This window comes from Sardina pilchardus, chromosome 4 (genome assembly GCF_963854185.1).
Source record: "Sardina pilchardus chromosome 4, fSarPil1.1, whole genome shotgun sequence".
NCBI classification, from domain to species: domain Eukaryota; kingdom Metazoa; phylum Chordata; class Actinopteri; order Clupeiformes; family Clupeidae; genus Sardina; species Sardina pilchardus.
In genome coordinates, this window is record NC_084997.1 from 33,211,723 (window position 1) to 33,231,253 (window position 19,531).

The window sequence follows — 19,531 nt, forward strand, 5'->3', positions numbered from 1 at the left end:
AGGTCATACTGTGGGTGCACCGGTCAGACCGGACACACAGCAGGCCTGGCCATACTGTAAGTGGGTCAGGACTCAGGACGAGACTTTGACCTCACTCCTGTTGGACTGTCGGACTAACTGACTCAGGAACAGGGCGAGACCACAGACGAGGCACAGCCTCCGTCACACACTCAACGCAAGAGAGAGCGAGAGAGAGAGAGAGAGAGAGAGAGAGAGAGAGAGAGAGAGAGTATAGGGAGAGAGAGACCAGATACATTTACACATAGTGCAAGAGGTCCCCCTGGTGGAAAAATAAAGCTGCATTTTGCTGTTAGGAAAGTAAGCTATATTAGAGTGCTGTGGGAAAAGTATAACCTACAGCACAGTGATATTAGAATGTGGGGAAACAGGCAAGATATGAATGTGTGATGTCATCGTTAATGCTTCGCCACTGAATCAAATCGATTTCCTTTTTTTGTTTGTTTGTTTTAAAATCAAATGAAACAGTCCATGTGAATCCTTGAATCCGTGAGTCCTTACAGCTCTCTAAGCACCACTAAGCTGACATGTCATACCTACCTGAGTCCTTACCTCATAGCTCTCCATCACAACTGCTGGAGCTGGACATACTGTATACAATTTTCATTTACTTCTATTTATTATGTTTTTGGGCTGTTGTAAATGTAAAATTAAAAAGTGAATGTCCCACTTGTGGGATTTAATAAATTCCCACTAAGCTGACATCTCATACCTACCTGAGTCCTTACCTCATAACTGACTTACTCTACACAGCGCTGACACCTCAGCTACATGTCTGTGGGAGTAAGAGAGAGAACCCTGGCAGATGTATGGAGCGCATAGCAACCCTTAACACCAAACACAAAGCCCCTCGTGCAGGTTAGTATGCAAGGATCGTTCTGGAAGACCAATACTGTCAGAACATGACTAACTGCTTGCTGTTGGTGGTTATTGCTGAAGCAGTTTCTCTTGTAGAACTGTCGGTGCTTACACGGTGCCGTGACTTGTTCCCCAAATGACCGAATTACCTCAACAACTCCTCCACAAATGTGTTTTTCAACTTTGTGCTGCAAAATTCATTAACATAATATTGAAGTTCTGGAATTCTATGACTATTCCAAAATCAAATCTCTCTCGCGCGCGCTCACTCTCTCAAATTAGCTGTTGCCATTCACAACAGCACTGCAAAGTAAACCTAGCAGTGTAAAGTACTATAACTCTAAAGGTACTGTATGAGGTTCAAATAGAGCTAAAGTAATCATAGGCAAGGATTCATACACAGGGGTGATTCAATGTGTTTTATATAAACAAGAGCAAAGAGTACATAAAAGCATAAAAGGGCAGACGTTTAAAAATGTACATAAAAAGGAATATTTAAAAGACATAAAAGAGAACATAGAATAGGTTAATTAATTAAACCCAGAGTAAAAAATGACTAGAACACAGCCAACAACTTAACCTCGTAACATGAAGGTGGCTCCAGTAGAGAAGTACATGTAACCAACCTGAAGTGTCTTACCCCTTGTATTGTGGTCTGAAATCACTGTGTGACTGAGGGCACCTTCTTGTGCTCAGTAGAATCACAACAGCACCTGAAGGCAATTGTTGTGTTTTCTTTGTGCAGCGCCAACACCACTATCAGACCACTTTGATGAATCTGGACTCATCTTGACATTGAAAGGGACAACAGTGCCCTCTAGTGGCAGACAGGTTCCACATGTTGGGAGATGAGTGCTATAGCCTGAGGTCCTGATGCTTACACAGACACATCTAATAAAACGCGTCAGTTTTATTAAACATGAGCTCATCTAAAGCTAAAGATTCCGTTGAGGACAATGGTGTGTACAACACATACATGTAGAATAGAATAGAATGAATAATTTTTTGATCACGTGAGGGAAATTCAGTCTCTGCATTTAGCCCAATTTAACCGAATATCTAGAAGGATCACCTGATGGCCCATTCATTGTCAAAGTCAAAGACCTCAGGTGCCGAGTGATTTCCCACAGATAGCATTTCAAATCAGTAGTGCAGGTGGACACAGCATTCGATCTATCAAATCTTTTCACAATAATTTTGTTCTGGCAATATTTCAATGTTTGCTTTATTCCATATCTTTCCATATTTCCCCATCCGATCATGTGGTTGGATTAACAAAAAAATCATACGAGTGAACGTATTACATTTGCTCATGCATACATCCAAATACATATCATACTATATCTGCCTTTGTCCTGCATTTTCTCTGTAAATATCTACTTGTCCTCATCTTCCCTCCTGTTTTTCATCCTCTTGACCCCTCCTGTGGAAGGCCTGGTCGTGGACATAGGTGATGATGCTGCGGACTCCCTCGAAGGCCTCCTCACAGGCCGGCTGGATCTGGTTCTCGGGGAGGCGGTAGGCGAACTCGCCCGTGTCCCTCAGCTCAAAGGTGTAGGAGAAGGGGATCCCTATCAGACGAGCCCAGTCACGCGAGGTACCCGAGTTAGCATCTGGACACCAGGAGAAGAAACCCGAGTTAGAGTCTAGACACCAGGAGAAGGAACCGGAGTTAGCATCTAGACACCAGGAGAAGGGTGGAACCAGAGTTAGCATCTAGACAACAGGAGAAGGGAGGAACCAGAGTTAGCATCTAGACACCAGGAGAAGAAACCTGAGTTAGAATCTAGACGCCAGGAGAAGGGTGGAACCTGAATTAGCGTCTAGACACCAGGAGAAGGAACCTGAGTTGGCGTCTAGACACCAGGAGAAGGAACCTGAGTTGGTGTCTAGACACCAGGAGAAGGAACCTGAGTTAGCGTCTAGACACCAGGGGATGCATCATGATAGACAGACAGACAGGAAACAGACAGGCATTAAGACAGACAGAGAGAGAGACAGAAAGGCATTAATGCAGACAGACAGGAATTTACAGTAGTCAGGTGGGAAACAACAATTACAGTCAGACATGACTTGAGACAGTTCGAGCAACAGACAGACAGAAGGCTTACAGATTAACTCTTTAGATTTTCCCACTCTGTAGACCTTCCCGTGGACGGCCTTCATAGCTTCAGCAGCCGCCTGGCCCACAGCCCTCTGCAAAGGAAGCACACACGCACGCACGCACGCACGCACGCACGCACGCACGCACGCACGCACGCACGCACGCACTGCACTTAAAATGACGATACACTTTTTGAGCAATGTTGATGGACAATGTTACTGAATATTGCTGTTCTTGCATGTTCCCATGGATACTGGGCAACTCGATAGTACTGCTACTGTCAATTTATAGGCACCTAATCCTAATCCTGATCCTAATCGTAACCGTAACTCATGCCTTACCCCAGCGCCTCTCATGCAGCACTGCCTTGAGGACAACGTTGGGGGCTTAAAACACCAAAAATATATCTTGACGATGTGGACTAATAGTTATGCTGCATAACAGTAGGAACGGTTCACTACGACCTGAGTGAAGTGATTAATGCTGTAGATGCAACAGTCTGGAAAACACAAATATTTCTCCATACCCTTGATTTTCTTAGCAGTATGGAAGTACTATTAAAGTAAGTCAAATTCCACACTTTTCCAGGTTTTCCATACTGCATAGGAACCCTGTTATATGTATATGTTTATGGTTATATGTTTATGTTAATATATATGTTTCTAGTTCTTATCAGATACTTTTGTCCATGCAAATCAACTTACAATGGCATCAGTAAACATTGCATTGACTATAAAATGAACGGTTTGAAATGAGTCATACAGCTGAACGAATTAACAGAATAATGACAATGGCCGGGTTTCCCAGATTCTTTAAGAAGCTCTTAAGTGCCAAGAACTTCTTAGGAGCGCTCTAAGAACATTCTAAGAACGCTCCTAAGAAGTTCTTAGCACTTAAGAGCTTCTTAAAGAATCTGGGAAACCCGGGCAATAACTGTAAGCATACAAGCTTTTGTGTGTGTATGTGTGTGTGTGTGTGTGTGTTGTCTCACCAGCTCATCAATGTTGGGGGCGGACAGGTCTGGGTGGCCGTACGGCGGGAGCAGCAGCTGCCCTGCGGAGTGGATGGTGAGGAAGCAGAGGATCTGCTCCACCCTGCTGCCCACAAACTGGGTCACGGCCTCCGCCTCCTTCTCCGACACCGGACCAGAACCACAGTAGTTGGGCCTGCAGCAGTCTCTGGACACGCCCACAGCTGGGGCACGGGGATTAGGGGCTTCATCACAGCATTCAGGGCACGTGTTTGTTTGTTTGTTTGTTTGTTTATCAATTGTTTGTTTATTTATTGTGTGTTTGTTTGTTTAAGGTATGTACTGTATGTACGTATTTATGTATGTATGTGAGATTTTGAACATTTATTTGTGCATCTCACTCCAACTGCAGTGCAAAACACAAGCAAACTTGTTAAAGGTTCCTCCTTGTTAAAGGTCTCTCCTTGATAAAGGTCTCTCCTTGCTAAAGGTTTCTCCTTGCTAAAGGTCTCTCCTTGTTAAAGGTCTCTCCTTGATAAAGGTATCTCCTTGTTAAAGGTTCCTCCTTGATAAAGGTCTCTCCTTGTAACATGTACAGTATTTACAGGCTAACTGCTTCTGCTCCTCTATAAGCCGCATGCTGAAACTCACTGCCCCAGCTTGCGTTGAAGTTCCTGTTGAGATCCACGCCAGGGCAGGAACAGCCATCTGGGGGAGGTGACCTGGACTTCCTCCAGTATCGAGTCTGGATGGATAATTTGGCCACTGAGCCAGTTAGACATATTTCGCCACTTTAGATGCCCAAAGTCTTTACAAAAGAGAAGACTATGTAGACTCTTATGCTGCACACACACTGCCAACAACAACAACCGGAGCGATAACTGTAAAAATTAAACATCTGTTTCAAATATGACTCATGAGAGTAAAAGGCTACAGTTTGCACTCAGTGAAAACAAAATCATGTATCTATTCATTGAAGAGGTCAAACAACTACTCTGATGAGCTGGATAAAACAACAAAATGGTCTGGAGTCTGAAAGGGATGGATTGAGTGATGCCCCCACAAACTACAGCTGGCTCATGGAAAAATGACCCAACTAAATGACCCAACTAAATGGCTGAATATTCAGAGACATTTTTGAATTCAGATGGCCGCCACCACCCCGAACCTAAAGTAAGAAGTTGATCAATGTAGATACACTTTTCAATATGATCATATACTGTACTGCATATTTATGTTTATGTTTACATTTAACGTTTCTGTTTACTTGGCAGACGCTTTATGTATGTATGTACAGTATGTATGCACATAATAATACTGAAGACGTTTAAGGTGTTTTAGATAGCTCACTTCCTCACTGAACCAGCTGTACGTGTAGCCATCAACGTTCAGAACAGGGGTGACGTACAATTCCATGTTTTTCAAAATCTCCGCCAGCTTGCTGTCTGTTTTATATCTCTGCAAGATCTGAATAAAAAAACAAAAACAAAGAGGAAACAACAAAATCATCATTGCTCATGCAGAGATAAATGCATTAGACCTAAATGGCAGCCAGTTTAGCAATTTCACTCTATTTCACTGCAAATCTTCCTCTGGTGATTTGTTTATTGAGACAATAACTTTAAAGGCTACACATAAGGAAATGTGTTGATGTGACTGATTCTCTATCTGTACCTCTTTAACGAACCACTGGCAGAAGGCAGGAGCGATCCACTCATTGCCGTGGATCCCACAGTCCATCCAGATGGCTTTCTTCTTCTCTCCCTCAGAGCCTAGGCCAATCTGACACAGAGCAGTCAGCGCAGTCTCATCCAACCCGCTCCACAACTCCATACACAATGGATACGTACACATCCACACATGCATAGACAAGCACGGGCATGCACGCACACACATATGTACACATATAGATACATGCACATGTAGACACATGCACGCACGCACGGATGCAGGCACGCACGCACAAGTCTGTCATTTTATTTCAGTTTTGTAAAGAGTTGTTGACATCTGAACTGATGACTGAACAGCCAATCCGAATGGACCCATCCATTCCGTGCTTGTGAAACAGTGTATTGGATTGATTTGCCACCATCTTTGCTTCCTATTTACAGATCTCATGCGACGGGATGTGAAAACAATGACTTGTAACAACACCACAGCTTCTTTAGTTCCAACACTGAAACAAAAAGTTTATTTCAAAGTGATCACAATTGTCCACTTGACCTTAAAATGAGCTACTTATCAAATCACAAACAGATAGTTTATCTGACATTATCTGTACACACATTATCTGTACACACACACACACACACACACACACACACACACACAAACACACACACACACACACACACAGGACAGCGCAGTAAAGAAAGAATGAGTGTTAAGGGGAAAACAGGGAGCATTGTCTCACCTTGAGGTATGTGATGTTCCTGCCCTCAAAGGTCTCTCCGTACACAGAGGAGGACACCAGCTCTGGGTTCTCTGACACCACACGCTCCATCCAATCAGAGATCTGAGGGGACAGAGAGGAGGCGGTCCCACCATCACAAGACCATGGGCTGTGTCTGAATCATAAGTACACATGCTGGGCTGTGTTTGAATCATAAGTGTGGCAGTGTGCATTTTCCGGAAGTTACGTCAGAATAGACTGTTCGAAAGTCAAGCGCTCTCACTAGATGGGTACATTGTTTGGTGTGATATCCAAGCGTGCATCGATGCATCTTTTTTTGGCCTCAGATATCCCTAATCCATTGCACAGCGCAGGTCAAGCTCCACACGTCATGCAAATCGTCAAGCAACACACACCCCCACCCCGAGTCAGGTGACGCCAACTAGTTTGTGCTGTCCAAATGTAGGGACGCATACTGAAAACCGCAAGCTAACTGAAATGCTACTGGAAAGAACGTACTATCCAGTGTGCGCCCTTGACTTTTGGACACGGCCATGGACTACAGGAACCTGACATTTAAAGAGGACTGCATGTGAGTGTGAGACAGATCTGGGAAAAGGGAAGCAGCAGTTATAAGCAGTTCTAGCATAAGTAATAAGTATACACTCTTTTGATCCCGTGAGGAACATTTGGTCTCGCACGCCAGAGCCAGTGAGTGCACGCATTTAAACGTGAGAGGTATGTATCAACTCGTCTTAGTTAAGGGAATAACGTTAATATGAAACAACGGTGAAGTGTTCCTTTAAAGACTGTAAAAGTGAAAACACTGTCCCACTCACTCACCTCTGACATCGGGTGGTATCTTGTGTAATTATAATTCCAGATTGTGTGTTGCAAGCATCTGCAGGCAGAACAAGACATAGTCAGTTTCCATGTGTCATTTTTTCATTCAAATTATTTGGAGATTACAGTAATTTCCTGCATATAAGCCGCATTGTGTATAAGCCGCAGGATAGTGTTTTATGCAAGTTAAAAGAAACAAAACTATATTAACACTATATTAACTGCCCCCCTGTATTAACCTCATAGTTGAAGAAATTTTGCAAAATCAATGTATTAGCCGCGGCTAATAGTCGGGAAATTACGGTATAAAAACGACAGTATATATTTCTGGAAACCTCCAGAAGAGCATGAATAATCAGAAAATCTTTGGTTGACAATTTTCCAAGGTCAATATAGCGGCCATATTGGCTTTTCAAAATGTCCGCCTTTAAATACAATTTATAGGATTTCCTATAATTTAATTTCTAGCAGTCAAATTATCATGTTGGATGACAAGAAATCATCTCATGGATTTAGATGATCAATGACCCCATATTTTTATGTAATAGTAGCTACACCATTCTCAAGACCAAAAAATTGTCAACTGAAGATTTTCTGATTCCTCAGTGTCTAAGGTTTACACAAATATTTACAAATCCCAAAACGAACGAATTGGTTTGAACATAGTGTCCTACAGGGGCAAGTTCAAACTTTGTAACTGTGAAGAAACAGTGCTTGTGCAATGACACCAGCAGTTCCACAGTTCCACACAGACACAAAAGCAGTTATGGAACACAGTTCTAATGCAGCGTTTCTGAAGGACATGCAGTTCAAGACTATTGTCCTAATTATTGCAATTATGCAGCAAAATGCAGTTACCTGTAATACTGCAGAGCAATTTAGCTTTTTTTCGTCCAAAATATTACATTTCCTGCATGCAAACTGCAATTCATTTATCAGAAACCCACAGTTGTAACACTTACAGTTACTTTTCTCAGGGTAGAAACATGACACACGCATACAAAACCTGTTCTGTTTCAACAATGCCAACAACTGGCAAGCCAACTTACGTCTCTGATTTGGATTCTACATTCTGCAAGCACAGAAGCAGACATCCCAGACCAGCTAAAATCAGATGGCCGTTTCCGCACATCGATGTGAGAGTGCAGGTAACGTAACGCACGTCTATCAACGTAATCACAAAGTAGATATTTTTTGAGCGCTATTCTCGAACTTCCAGCAACTTTGTACGAGCGTAATCTTGCGGATAGCGATAATTTTTCCCAGGATGGTGGGGGAAGTTATCGCATTTCCCGCTTCTGATTGGCCAGGAGGGGTCTCTAACGATTGGATATTGGAGTGGCCAAGTCAGAGCCCTGACTTTCCTGTAGCAAACCTGTGGATTGACTTGAAGAGAGTCATAGCCGTTCCCCACAGAATTTGACTAAATTTTAACAACTCTGCAAGGAAGATAGGGCAAATATTCCCCAATCTAGGTTTGCAAAGCTAATAGGGACACATCCAAACAGAATGATGACTGTAATGAAAGCAAAAGGAATCTCTAGTATTAAATCAGGGGTATGATGACTTTTCCAACCCTGCTATTCTAGTTTTTAATTTTTGTTTAAAAAAAAAGAAAAAAATAATTTTCAGAACTGTTGTCTTTTTTTTCATAATTGTGATGTTGTACAGCTAAACTATAATAATAGATAATATTTGAAACGGTATTTTAGTATATCACAAAATTGTTGATCCCTTTACAAAGCCCTCACTAATGCCTCCAGGTTCGAAACTCACTGGTAGTAGAGTTGCAAAATGAAGACACACCTTCACTATTCTGTCAGGACTCACTAGACAGACTATTAGAAGCTAGACATGGGGGTGGACCAGCACCTGACACACTGGAGTTTGGACTACCTCACAGGGAGACCACAATATGTGAGGACAAAGGACTGTGTCAGAAATAGCTGTCTCCAGTACCGGGGTGCCACAGGGAACGGTTTTGGCTCCATTTCTTTTTACTATCTACACTGAGGACTCCCCCCAGTGTTACTTGCAGAAGGTTTCTGATGACTCTGTGATCGTGGGCCTCATCAAAGAGGATAACGAGACTGAGTATAGGGATCTTATACAAGATTTCACAGACTGGTGCCTGAGGAACCATCTTCAACTCGATACGGTCAAGACCAAGGAACTGTTGGTGGACTTCCGTAGGAAGGGTCATGCCCCATCAGCACCAGTGAGATGCACCAATGTGATTGAGAGAGTGGCATCTTATAAGTACCTGGGTGTTCACCTGAACAATAAGCTGGACTGGTCCAACAACACGGCTGCACTCTACAAAAAGGGCATGAGCAGGCTGTATCTGCTGAGGCGACTCAGATCCTTTGGGGTTCAGGGGGCGCTTTAAAGAACATTTTACAATTCAGTGGTGGCATCAGCCATCTTCTATGCGGTAGTATGTTGGAGGAGTGGCAGCTTAGCTGCTGAGAGGATGAAACTGAACAAACTCATTAAGAGGGCTAGTGCTGTTCTGGGATGCAAGCTTGAGTGGGAGAGGGCAGGATGGTAGCAAAGCTGACATCGATGCTGGGCAATGAGCATCACCCAATGCATGTCACTCTGACAACACTGAACAGTTACCCTGTGTGTAAGGAGAGACATCTCCGGTCCTTCCTGCTGTTAGATAAGCAATTACAATAAGCACCGTCGCGACAGAGCACAAGGCACTTTAGAACTACTAGAGCTGTTCTACTGACTACCTTTTTTGTACACTCCTTATACATTGCATTAGGACAGGTTATCCTTGTTGTTGTATTTATTTATTTACCTATTTATTATGTATTTTAGCATTAGTGCAGGCTGATGAGATTGTGTGGTATTGTGATAAATGGCTGTACATAGTGGTTGTGCTTTCCCCCCATGTGCTCGGACAGGTATAGTGGAGGAGTGCATGCCCAAGGAATGTGTACTGTTGCATGTCTTACAGATGTACTGTTGTATGTGGGACGATGTAACAATGCAAATTTCTCCCTTGGGAGACAATTAAAGGATTATCTTATCTCATCTTATCTTATCTCACACTGTAATTAAAAGGATCAATTCGCTACAGGAAATCGACCCGTGGACATGTCGGTCAATTCTACATACCAAATACTGCGACTCAATTTCTATCATATGCTTAGGAAACAATTCTGCTAATTACCTTGTTACACCATGTGAAACTCCATTGACCACCGAAGGCATCCATCCAGAAATATATATCTCTCTGATTTCCAATCAGAAACACCTGTTTCCCCATTGGCGTCCAGTGATTGTTGCTATTTACGTACCTTCTAGAGCCCAAGCAGTATCTACAGTACAGTAGCTTTCTATTACCTATGACACCAGCAGCAACTGCTCGTACAGACACCGACCACAGAGGGGAGCTGTTGGGCTGTAGAGACTGTTACACCTCCATCCATAGTGGATGTAGGAAAATAACAATGATGATTATTGTGTTACCACAATAGGATTTCTAGTAGTTATGTGGTAGTTTAAAACCAGTGTTGGTGTTCTAATAGTCTTAAATAACGTCTTGTGTGTCCCAAAATACTATAAAATTCTTATTTATTAGCTATAGTAGTCCTACGAAATTACTATAATATTTTGTTCCAAAATACTACACAATTCCTATAATCATTTTTTGTTAGGGTTAATATCAAATTAAACAATCAAATCAGAATCCGAATGTGAATGGAGATGAATACCATTTTATTCAACATGTGCACCACTATGCAATCTCATCCATAACATCTCCTCGCATTTGCTCATACTGATCTGATGTATAACTGGAGAGAGACAGAACAACCAAAACACAAGAGACAGTGATCAGTCGAACAGCATTCAGTCCAGCTATCTGCATAATATACAGAACGCTTTCTCCTCATCTGTGCCCAGGCTGCCCCCATAATTTTTTGTTTCCCTCATAACAGGTACATGTTGACCAGGCAGGATGCCAGTACGGTGGCCCAGAAGGCTCTCGTGGCACCGACGGCTCCAATCTCAGTGCGGTTGTGGAAGGCCTTGTCGTGGACGTAGGTGATGATGGTGCGGGCTCCCTCGAAGGCCTCCTCACAGGCCGGCTGGATCTGGTTCTCGGGGAGGAGGTGGCCAAACTCGCCCGTGTCCCTCAGCTCAAAGGTGTAGGAGAAGGGGATCCCTATCAGGCGAGCCCAGTCGCGCGAGGAACCTGAGTTAGCATCTAGACACCAGGAGAAGGAACCTGAGTTAGCGTCTAGACAACAGGAGAAGGGAGGAACCAGAGTTAGCGTCTAGACAACAGGAGAAGGAACCTGAGTTGGCGTCTAGACAACAGGAGAAGGGTGGAACCAGAGTTAGCGTCTAGACAACAGGAGAAGGGAGGTACCGGAGTTAGCATCTAGACAACAGGAGAAGGGAGGTACCGGAGTTAGCGTCTAGACACCAGGAGAAGGAACCCGAGTTAGCATCTAGACAACAGGAGAAGGAACCCGAGTTAGCATCTAGACAACAGGAGAAGGGTGGAACCAGAGTTAGCGTCTAGACAACAGGAGAAGGGTGGAACCTGAGTTAGCGTCTAGACACCAGGAGAAGGGTGGAACCTGAGTTAGCGTCTAGACACCAGGAGAAGAAACCTGAGTTAGCGTCTAGACGCCAGGAGAAGGAACCTGAGTTAGCGTCTAGACAGTAGTCTAGACAATAGTTGAACAAAAGATTGACAGATAGAAATAATCAGAAAAGTATATTTTAATAAACAGCCAGACAAACAGCATGGAGACAGACACACACAGATAGACAGACATAGAGTAACACATAGCCAGATTTAAAATATGCTTAACATACACAGTTACTGTCAGACATGACTTCAGACAGCTTGAGCAACAGACAGACAGAAGGCCAGTCCCTTACAGAGTATCTCAGGAGAGGTCCCCACTCGGTAGCCCTTCCCATGGACGGCCTTCATAGCTTCAGCAGCAGCCTGGCCCACAGCCCTCTGCAGATGAAGCACATACACACACACGCACACGCACACGCACACGCACACGCACACACGCACACTGCACTTACTCTATAGGTCTAGATGATATGACCCTCACTTTGGGAATTAGCTTCAGCATAGTCAGGTAGGATATGGGATCTGTGAGTGTTTGTGTGTGTGTGTGTGTGTGGGGGGGGGGGGGGGGACTCAGATATGATGTTTTCTTGTGGACATTATGTGACCAGAATCTCTGCTCTTCGCTTCGTTCACGAGGGAATTTACATAATGTCCGTCAGATATATTGGGAGGGGAGAAGTGTTGGAGCCGTCTACTGGAAGGTCACAGCTCCAAATGGCCGGTTATGCTGTTCAGTATACGGCCCAACTGTTTGACATCCGCAGAACATGCTGACTTTTGTGTGAGTGTGTGTGTGTGTGTGTGTGTGTGTACATGTAGTTGTCTCACCAGCTCGTCAGAGTTGGGTGCTGAGATTTGTGGGTGTCCATAAGGCATCAGCAGCAGCTGCCCTGCGGAGTGGATGGTGAGGAAGCAGAGGATCTGCTCCACCCTGCTGCCCACGAACTGGGTCACGGCCTCCGCCTCCTTCTCCGACACCGGACCAGAACCACAGTACGTGTTGCTGCAGCAGTCTTTGGACACGCCCACAGCTGGGGCACGGGTACGCAACACATGAATGCTTATACACATTTACAATGACAGAGCAATAATCAAAATACTATATAATGTTTTATTATATTATTTTATTATTATTTTGTATTATTTAGTATTTTATTATTTAGTATTTAGTCATTTTGTCATTACTCCAGTTGAACCTGTTTGGAATATTAGTCAGGACCCTGTCTCCCATCTCTACATGTGGCATCTTGTTTAAACCATGGACTTGAATGATGGATAATGTTCTCTGATGAGTGACATACTGTACACACATCGCATGAAAAGGGAGCTACTTCAAATCTTGCAGAGATTGCTCCTATTCTCTATAAGCCATGCTGAAACACACTGCCTTTGTAACGTGTCTTTACAGGCTAACTGCTTCTGCTCCTACAGTATATAAGCCGCATGCTGAAACTCACTGCCCCAGTTTGCATTGAAGTTCCTGTTGAGATCCACGCCAGGGCAGGAACAGCCATCTGGGGGAGTTGACCTGGACTTCCTCCACAGTCGAGTCTGGATGAACAGTCAAATACCCATTCAAAGTTTTGGGTAGGAACATGTGAAAAAAAAGTTTTAAGTTACACATAGACTTGCAAATCATTTTACCAGCATAGTTTTTAACGACAGGCTTACAATACGTGTAAAGTCTACAAGCAGCCAAACTTTGAGTTACAGGGCCAAGAGCCTTACCTTCCAGTCATTGCCCGGACTAAAAGACATACAGTATTCCATAGAATGGTGAAAACACAATGTAAATATAATGATCGATGAATTTTAGATATCTCACACTCTCATTAACCCAGCTGAACATGTAGCCATCAATGTTCAAAACGGGAGTCACGTAGAAGTCCATGTTCTTTAGCATCTCATTCAGTTTCTCATCTGTCTGGTAGCGTCGTAAGATCTGAACAAGACAAGAAATAAAACTAGAAAATAAGTAAATAAATAAATAAGACCAAAAAATAAGGCCAACACTTTCTGGTTCAATCACGGCAGACATTTTAACTTTTTATACTGTATATTATATTTCTGAATGTCTCGAAATATATTGTTTTGCTTCTTTCGCTGAGGATCCCTGCATTGTAGTAATGTTATATACTGTACCTCTTTAACAAACCACTGGCAGAAGGCAGGAGCGATCCACTCTCTGGCGTGAATCCCACAGTCCATCCAGATGGCTTTCTTCTTCTCTCCCTCAGAGCCTAGGCCAATCTGACACAGCAAGAGTTATACTTTCGATTTCAGATATACACAAGAGAGATGTTTGCATTGAGGTTCCTGTGAAATCCACATCATACAGGAATAGTCACCTGGAGTAGTTGTCTGGACTTCCTCCACAGTCGAGTCCGGATGAACAGTCAAATACCTACCTTTTCGGAAGTCGGATCCTCCGATTTAACGGTCAGCATGATAGCACTATTGCTCCAACTATTCACTAAACCAGCTGACTGTAATAGACCTCTTCACATACAAATTTTAGAATTTTGAATTTTCGCACCTGTTAAACTCTCACGGGGACGAAGGAATTGGAAATGATGACATTTGGCGCTACAAAGTTTTGTCCTCTGCCTTCAAGTGGCCACTGTGATCTTCTGTAAGTGAAGATCTTACTAGAGCTAACTTACAATGCTACAGTAACAATTACAACCCGGATCTCCTTATATGGGCAAAGATGGCAGCTTTGGATCCTATTTATAGGCGAACTTCAGTCAGCTAATGAGAGCTACTTATTGAAATCACCTGAATGTTAAAGGGAAACTATGCAGGTTTGGCGATTTCTTTTCATTTTCGCTCGTTTTACGCTTGCAGGTTCCCCTACAGCTTTAGTGTGTATATTTTACAACTCTCCTCAATCGGTCAGTCTGCCTTTTCATGAGCATGATCACGAGGCTGGAGGATTTCTGTTTGTCAGTGCCACCGACCCGAACTTGCAAGCATGTTTTTTCCGCTCAGAGGCGCTAGGGTGAAGCGAGACAGCCGTCCTTCAACCCGAAAAAAGTCAAATAACCATTCCAATGACTCTGAAGCTGATCAGTTAAGGCAAATTAAGCTAAAAAAAACCTTGCATAGTCCACCTTTAAATTCATAGGTAGCACCAATACATATACTGTAGCAGGACTTTGACTCTCTGGAGGTGGACTTTTACCAGAGCCTTTCTAATGAGGAGACACTGCAAAAAAAGAATCATCCATAGAAATGTATGGGGTTAGTTCATAAGCCAATAAGACTGCTGTCCAGCCTGCCCAAAATGTGTTGCAAAATGGCAACACGTCTCACCTTGAGGTATGTGATGTTCCTGCCCTCAAAGGTCTCTCCGTACACAGAGGAGGACACCAGCTCTGGGTTCTCTGACACCACACGTTCCATCCAATCAGAGATCTGAGGGGGGAGGGGGGTATTTGAAAGGTGAAGTACGCAGTTTCGGGCCCATAGTATTTTTTATTTTTTTATCACATTCAGCAAAAATTCTCACAATCTGCTAGCTAACCATCCTGTTAGTGCACAGTAAAAGCTGGCTTACATTGTACGATTTTGGTCTGTTTTAACAGTCAGCGACTAAATTTCCAAATTCGGGCGGAAATCTTTGGAGTTGTACTAGAATCACGGCGCGCTCCCGTCATCTAAATCGTTTAGTGTAAGGTGCAAATCTTAGCGGTTTTAAGTCCGTCGGAGCCAGTCTTTTCTAGTTTTGCAATTACGACAATATCAAACATGTTTGATATTATCGCAAGTATTTTTAGTCGTGGCTCATGCAAATACTGACGTGAACATTAACAACCAAAAGTGACCTCGCTCCAACACGAAACAGGAAGGGGCAAAATAGGCGACAGCTGTAGCCTATATGATTATTTGTCATTTAATTTCTTATTATTTATTAGTCGGTGTATGTGTAATAAATGCACTTTGGGAGCAGCAGCAACAGTGTGCGGGTATCTTTTCATTATTCACCACACAGCAGAGAAACACTATGTGGCATTTCTATGGGAGTATTGAAGGGAGGGTGAGCTAGCTCTGCTGGGTTTTGTTTGTTTCGTTTTAAAAATACCCAGTTACGTGTGGACATGGCCTAAAGCAAGGCATCTTCAGAAATGTAGGCTAATGATGCGAGTACTTGCGATGTCTATCTGTAATAGATAACTTTGAGAAATATCCCTTTAACAACTTTTTTGTCAATATGTCATATCACTCTCCATGTAGTGCATACTGCTACAGAACAGATTAATTGTAGGAATGGAATACAAATATATTTTAAATATCAGATCTGAGCTTACTATGCCATTCTTTGTTGGAAAGGTGTAAAAGCTGTGAATACCGCTGTGGAAAAGGCTTTCAATATGATGATATCCACTCACCTCTGACATTGGGTGGTATTTGGTATAGTCATAATTCCAAGTGGTTCCTTCCTGTGCAGGCCTATAGTTTACAACATATGATTTGTTCACAGACTGACAACAACCAAGTCTCAACTCAACCTTTGACTCTATTGTGCCCCAGTATTGTGCAATTGCAACACAAACACAGACATAGAGAAACAAAAGGCAAGAGACAATAGACAGCAACCCACTGGGGGCAAAGGGTGCTGAATACTTGACAGACAGTACTTGAATACATAACAGCTTGACAAACAACAGTGTTTTCCAGCTTTCATTCTTTAGCAGTTCTCAATTGAAAACAGCTACAGCCAAATGTTTACGCAACACTAATGCCATTCCACACATGGAATGACAAAGGACCCTGGCATATGATAAATGAGTTACATATTTCTACAATAACACCAAAATAATCCACAAAGTTATTACTGGAATGCTGTACATGTACTGTATGCTGTCAAACTCCTCAAGAAATCAACAACATCGCCATAAATAACTGCATAAAGTCTCAAGTCTGAAGAACTTCTATACACCACACATCTGAGAGACAAAAGGTTAATGCTATTACATTGATACAACATCAGAGTCTTCTGGAAATAAACTCATTGAATATCACCATGGTAACTCACTTATCTGAGGTGCAGTCTGCATTCTGTATGCACAAAATCAGAAAAGCCAACCCAACAGCGATCATGTTGTCTTTCCACATCACGACCAAAGCACATTCCAGTCACAAGTCATGAAGTCGCACATCATGTCTTGAAGCAATAGTCAGGTGAGAGCATAAACTTAGAATAGATCACCTGAGATTAGATACAGGTAAGGTGCGAAGTTTACTACCATTCCTCCTGGCCCAGAACTCTGTGTATCTTTTATCATGACATACAGTATCTCTGCACTGCATCGGTCTTGTAAAACATCACACACCTGATTCTCTCTATAAATTCTGTACATTCTCGAAAAGATATGCACAAATAGAAGTGTATTTGCAAATACACAATTACAAATATGTAAATATACACATTCATATTTGCATGCTATGATTTACAAATATTTATTCAAGTATTCATTTATATAACAGCATCAACCCATCTGGGAAGGCTTTCCAACACGGTGCTACAAGGTTTAGTAGTGTTTATGGGAATGTTTGACCATTCTTCCAGAAGCGTATTTGTCAGGTCACACTCTGATGGTGGACGAGGAGACTGGCTCTCAGTCTCCACTCTCATTCATCCCAAAGGTGTTCTGTTGGGTTGAGGTCAGGGCTCTGTGTAGGCCAGTCAAGTTCATCCACTCCAAACTCTGTCATCCATGTCTTTGTGGCCCTTGCTTTGTGCACTGGTGCACAGTCATATTGGAACATGAAGTGGCCATCCCCAAACTGTTCCCACAAAGTTGCGAGCATGGAATTGTCCAAAATCTCTTTGTTAATGCTGAAGCATTCAGAATTCCTTTCACTGGAACTAAGGGGGCCAAGCCCAGTTTGGGGATGGCTTGTGCACCAATCGCGTTATCACCAGTTTGTGAATGCTCCCTTCCCTTCAGCTATGTAGCCAAGATGGCGTCTGCTGTGGGCGAAAACTGTCTACTGTTCCACACTCTGCTTTTTCACTACTATGAGTGCACCACCTGGGAACTGGCAACTTAGAGACCCTAGACACGTAAACTCTTGTATAGATACGTAAACCCTGGTTTAAAAGGAGGCCCCAGACTAAAATGATCAGTATGGTGCGAACCATTTTGTGTTGCATCATTCTCTCTCTTTGCAAAGATAATACAATTGTGTCGTCATTTGGAATTCACTGGTTCTTGTCTTTATTTGCACACAAACATACAACATTATTTATCAGACATAGTAAAATTATCTATCAATAGGTTAATTTTTTGAGTCAATACACCTGTTTTGCCATCAAGGGCGGGGTCATATAAAGGGTCATCCTCTCGTCTCCCATTAGGCACTTTATCTTTCTTCTTGCTCCTTTTGATTATTCAGTTTTTAAGTGATGATGCAATAATGGGATAATAAATATCTTTCCGGGTTCAACGGTTTTCAAACTCACATGTTATTCTCCATAGACAGTAAAATAAACGATTATTTTCCGCTATTCTGAAAATTGTCATCTTATACGGACTTGTTGCCTCAACCTAATCAAATCTATATTTTTCGCGGAAGCCTGGACGTTACCCATTAATATATCATCTGGCTGCATAGCTACAGTGATTACTTTGTTAAAGTTGAACGATTTTGTTTTAAAACCGCTAAAACGAAGGTGGTGATGACAAAGTTTACAAGTCGCAAAAACCGTCTGGCTGCGCTAATAAACGTCTTTTCTCAAAATAGCTGTTGACGTCGGACTTAAAACTGAATTGCACCATTTTGCTCTCCCCTTGTTTCTCATTCTTATTTTTATTCTCATTCTTTGTCTATTTGCCTTTAGCTTCTCATAAAGCTACTGATACCCTCTTTGCATCCAGACATGCACTCCATCACTCCCATTCCTTTTCCCCCTACACATTTTGCTTTATTTAAATAAATTACTGTTAAAACTTGTTGCGTCCCTCTTAATGTTGCGGTCTAAGAACGAGCTGACCGTAACATAAATTGGGGGCTCGTCCGGGATAACCTTGATTGGTTGAAACAGGACCATAGACTTACCGCATCCAGGTGAGCACGTCTTTTGGTTGGCCAGCTAAGTAACGCGGCATCTTACGTCTCTGGTTTACTGGTTACTGTTTTGGAGGTAATGCCTCAGTTTGCCACTGCGGGTGGATTCTAAGTAACTTCAGCCTTTAGTGAGAGATGCATGTATAAGCAAATTTGAAAATATTCTGTTTGTTAGTTTGCTTGGCTTTGGTGGTTGAGCGGTCAGCTGCCTTTTGTGCTGTTGTGTGGCTTGTTTTATGTGCAATCTGTAGGCCCTAATTAGATTGTAACTTAATTTGCCTATTTGTGTGGGGAAGTAGCCTGTGTTATTTTGTGCCTCAAATTGTTTTTTTTTGTTTATTATTGGGTGTGTGCTTCTTTTTAGCTACTTAGTAAAGTAAGCTAAAGTCAAATTAAGGGTTGCTTGCATTGCATTTGTTCCTTTTGGAGGGATAGGTTGCTTGTTTTAGCAAGTGCTCTGAGTTTTGTGTAGTGAGTTGACATCTCTGTTGGGATATGGCAACTCTGGCGGAGTTTATTGCTAAACCTTCTGAAGCTTTATTGTCCAGTTTAACCAAAGATAAACTTTAAGTTGGAGTACGTCCATCTCTTCCAATACCTGATGTTTCTTTTATATTAGGTAATGACCTAGCTGGAGGACAGGTGTGGAGTAACACA

At 42.6% G+C, this 19,531-nt stretch overlaps 2 protein-coding genes across 2 annotated transcripts; both read right to left on the reverse strand.

Moving 5' to 3' along the window:
• Nucleotides 1–1,972: 1,972 nt before the first annotated feature.
• LOC134078880 (carboxypeptidase O-like) lies at nt 1,973–8,469 on the reverse strand. Its single transcript, XM_062535047.1, has 9 exons — nt 8,235–8,469; nt 7,186–7,243; nt 6,364–6,465; nt 5,625–5,732; nt 5,301–5,417; nt 4,602–4,695; nt 3,972–4,174; nt 2,988–3,072; nt 1,973–2,489 (listed from the first exon to the last, which is right to left on the reverse strand). Exons 1-9 carry the CDS (start codon nt 8,315–8,317, stop codon nt 2,263–2,265), a joined length of 1,077 nt encoding a protein of 358 aa, XP_062391031.1. The 5' UTR covers nt 8,318–8,469; the 3' UTR covers nt 1,973–2,262.
• A 2,498-nt stretch (nt 8,470–10,967) lies between these two features.
• LOC134078886 (carboxypeptidase O-like) lies at nt 10,968–16,909 on the reverse strand. Its single transcript, XM_062535052.1, has 9 exons — nt 16,839–16,909; nt 16,192–16,252; nt 15,116–15,217; nt 13,943–14,050; nt 13,626–13,742; nt 13,258–13,351; nt 12,629–12,831; nt 12,094–12,178; nt 10,968–11,407 (listed from the first exon to the last, which is right to left on the reverse strand). The coding sequence occupies exons 1-9, from the start codon at nt 16,901–16,903 to the stop codon at nt 11,130–11,132; spliced, it is 1,113 nt and encodes a 370-aa protein (XP_062391036.1). The 5' UTR covers nt 16,904–16,909; the 3' UTR covers nt 10,968–11,129.
• Between the last annotated feature and the right edge of the window lie 2,622 nt (nt 16,910–19,531).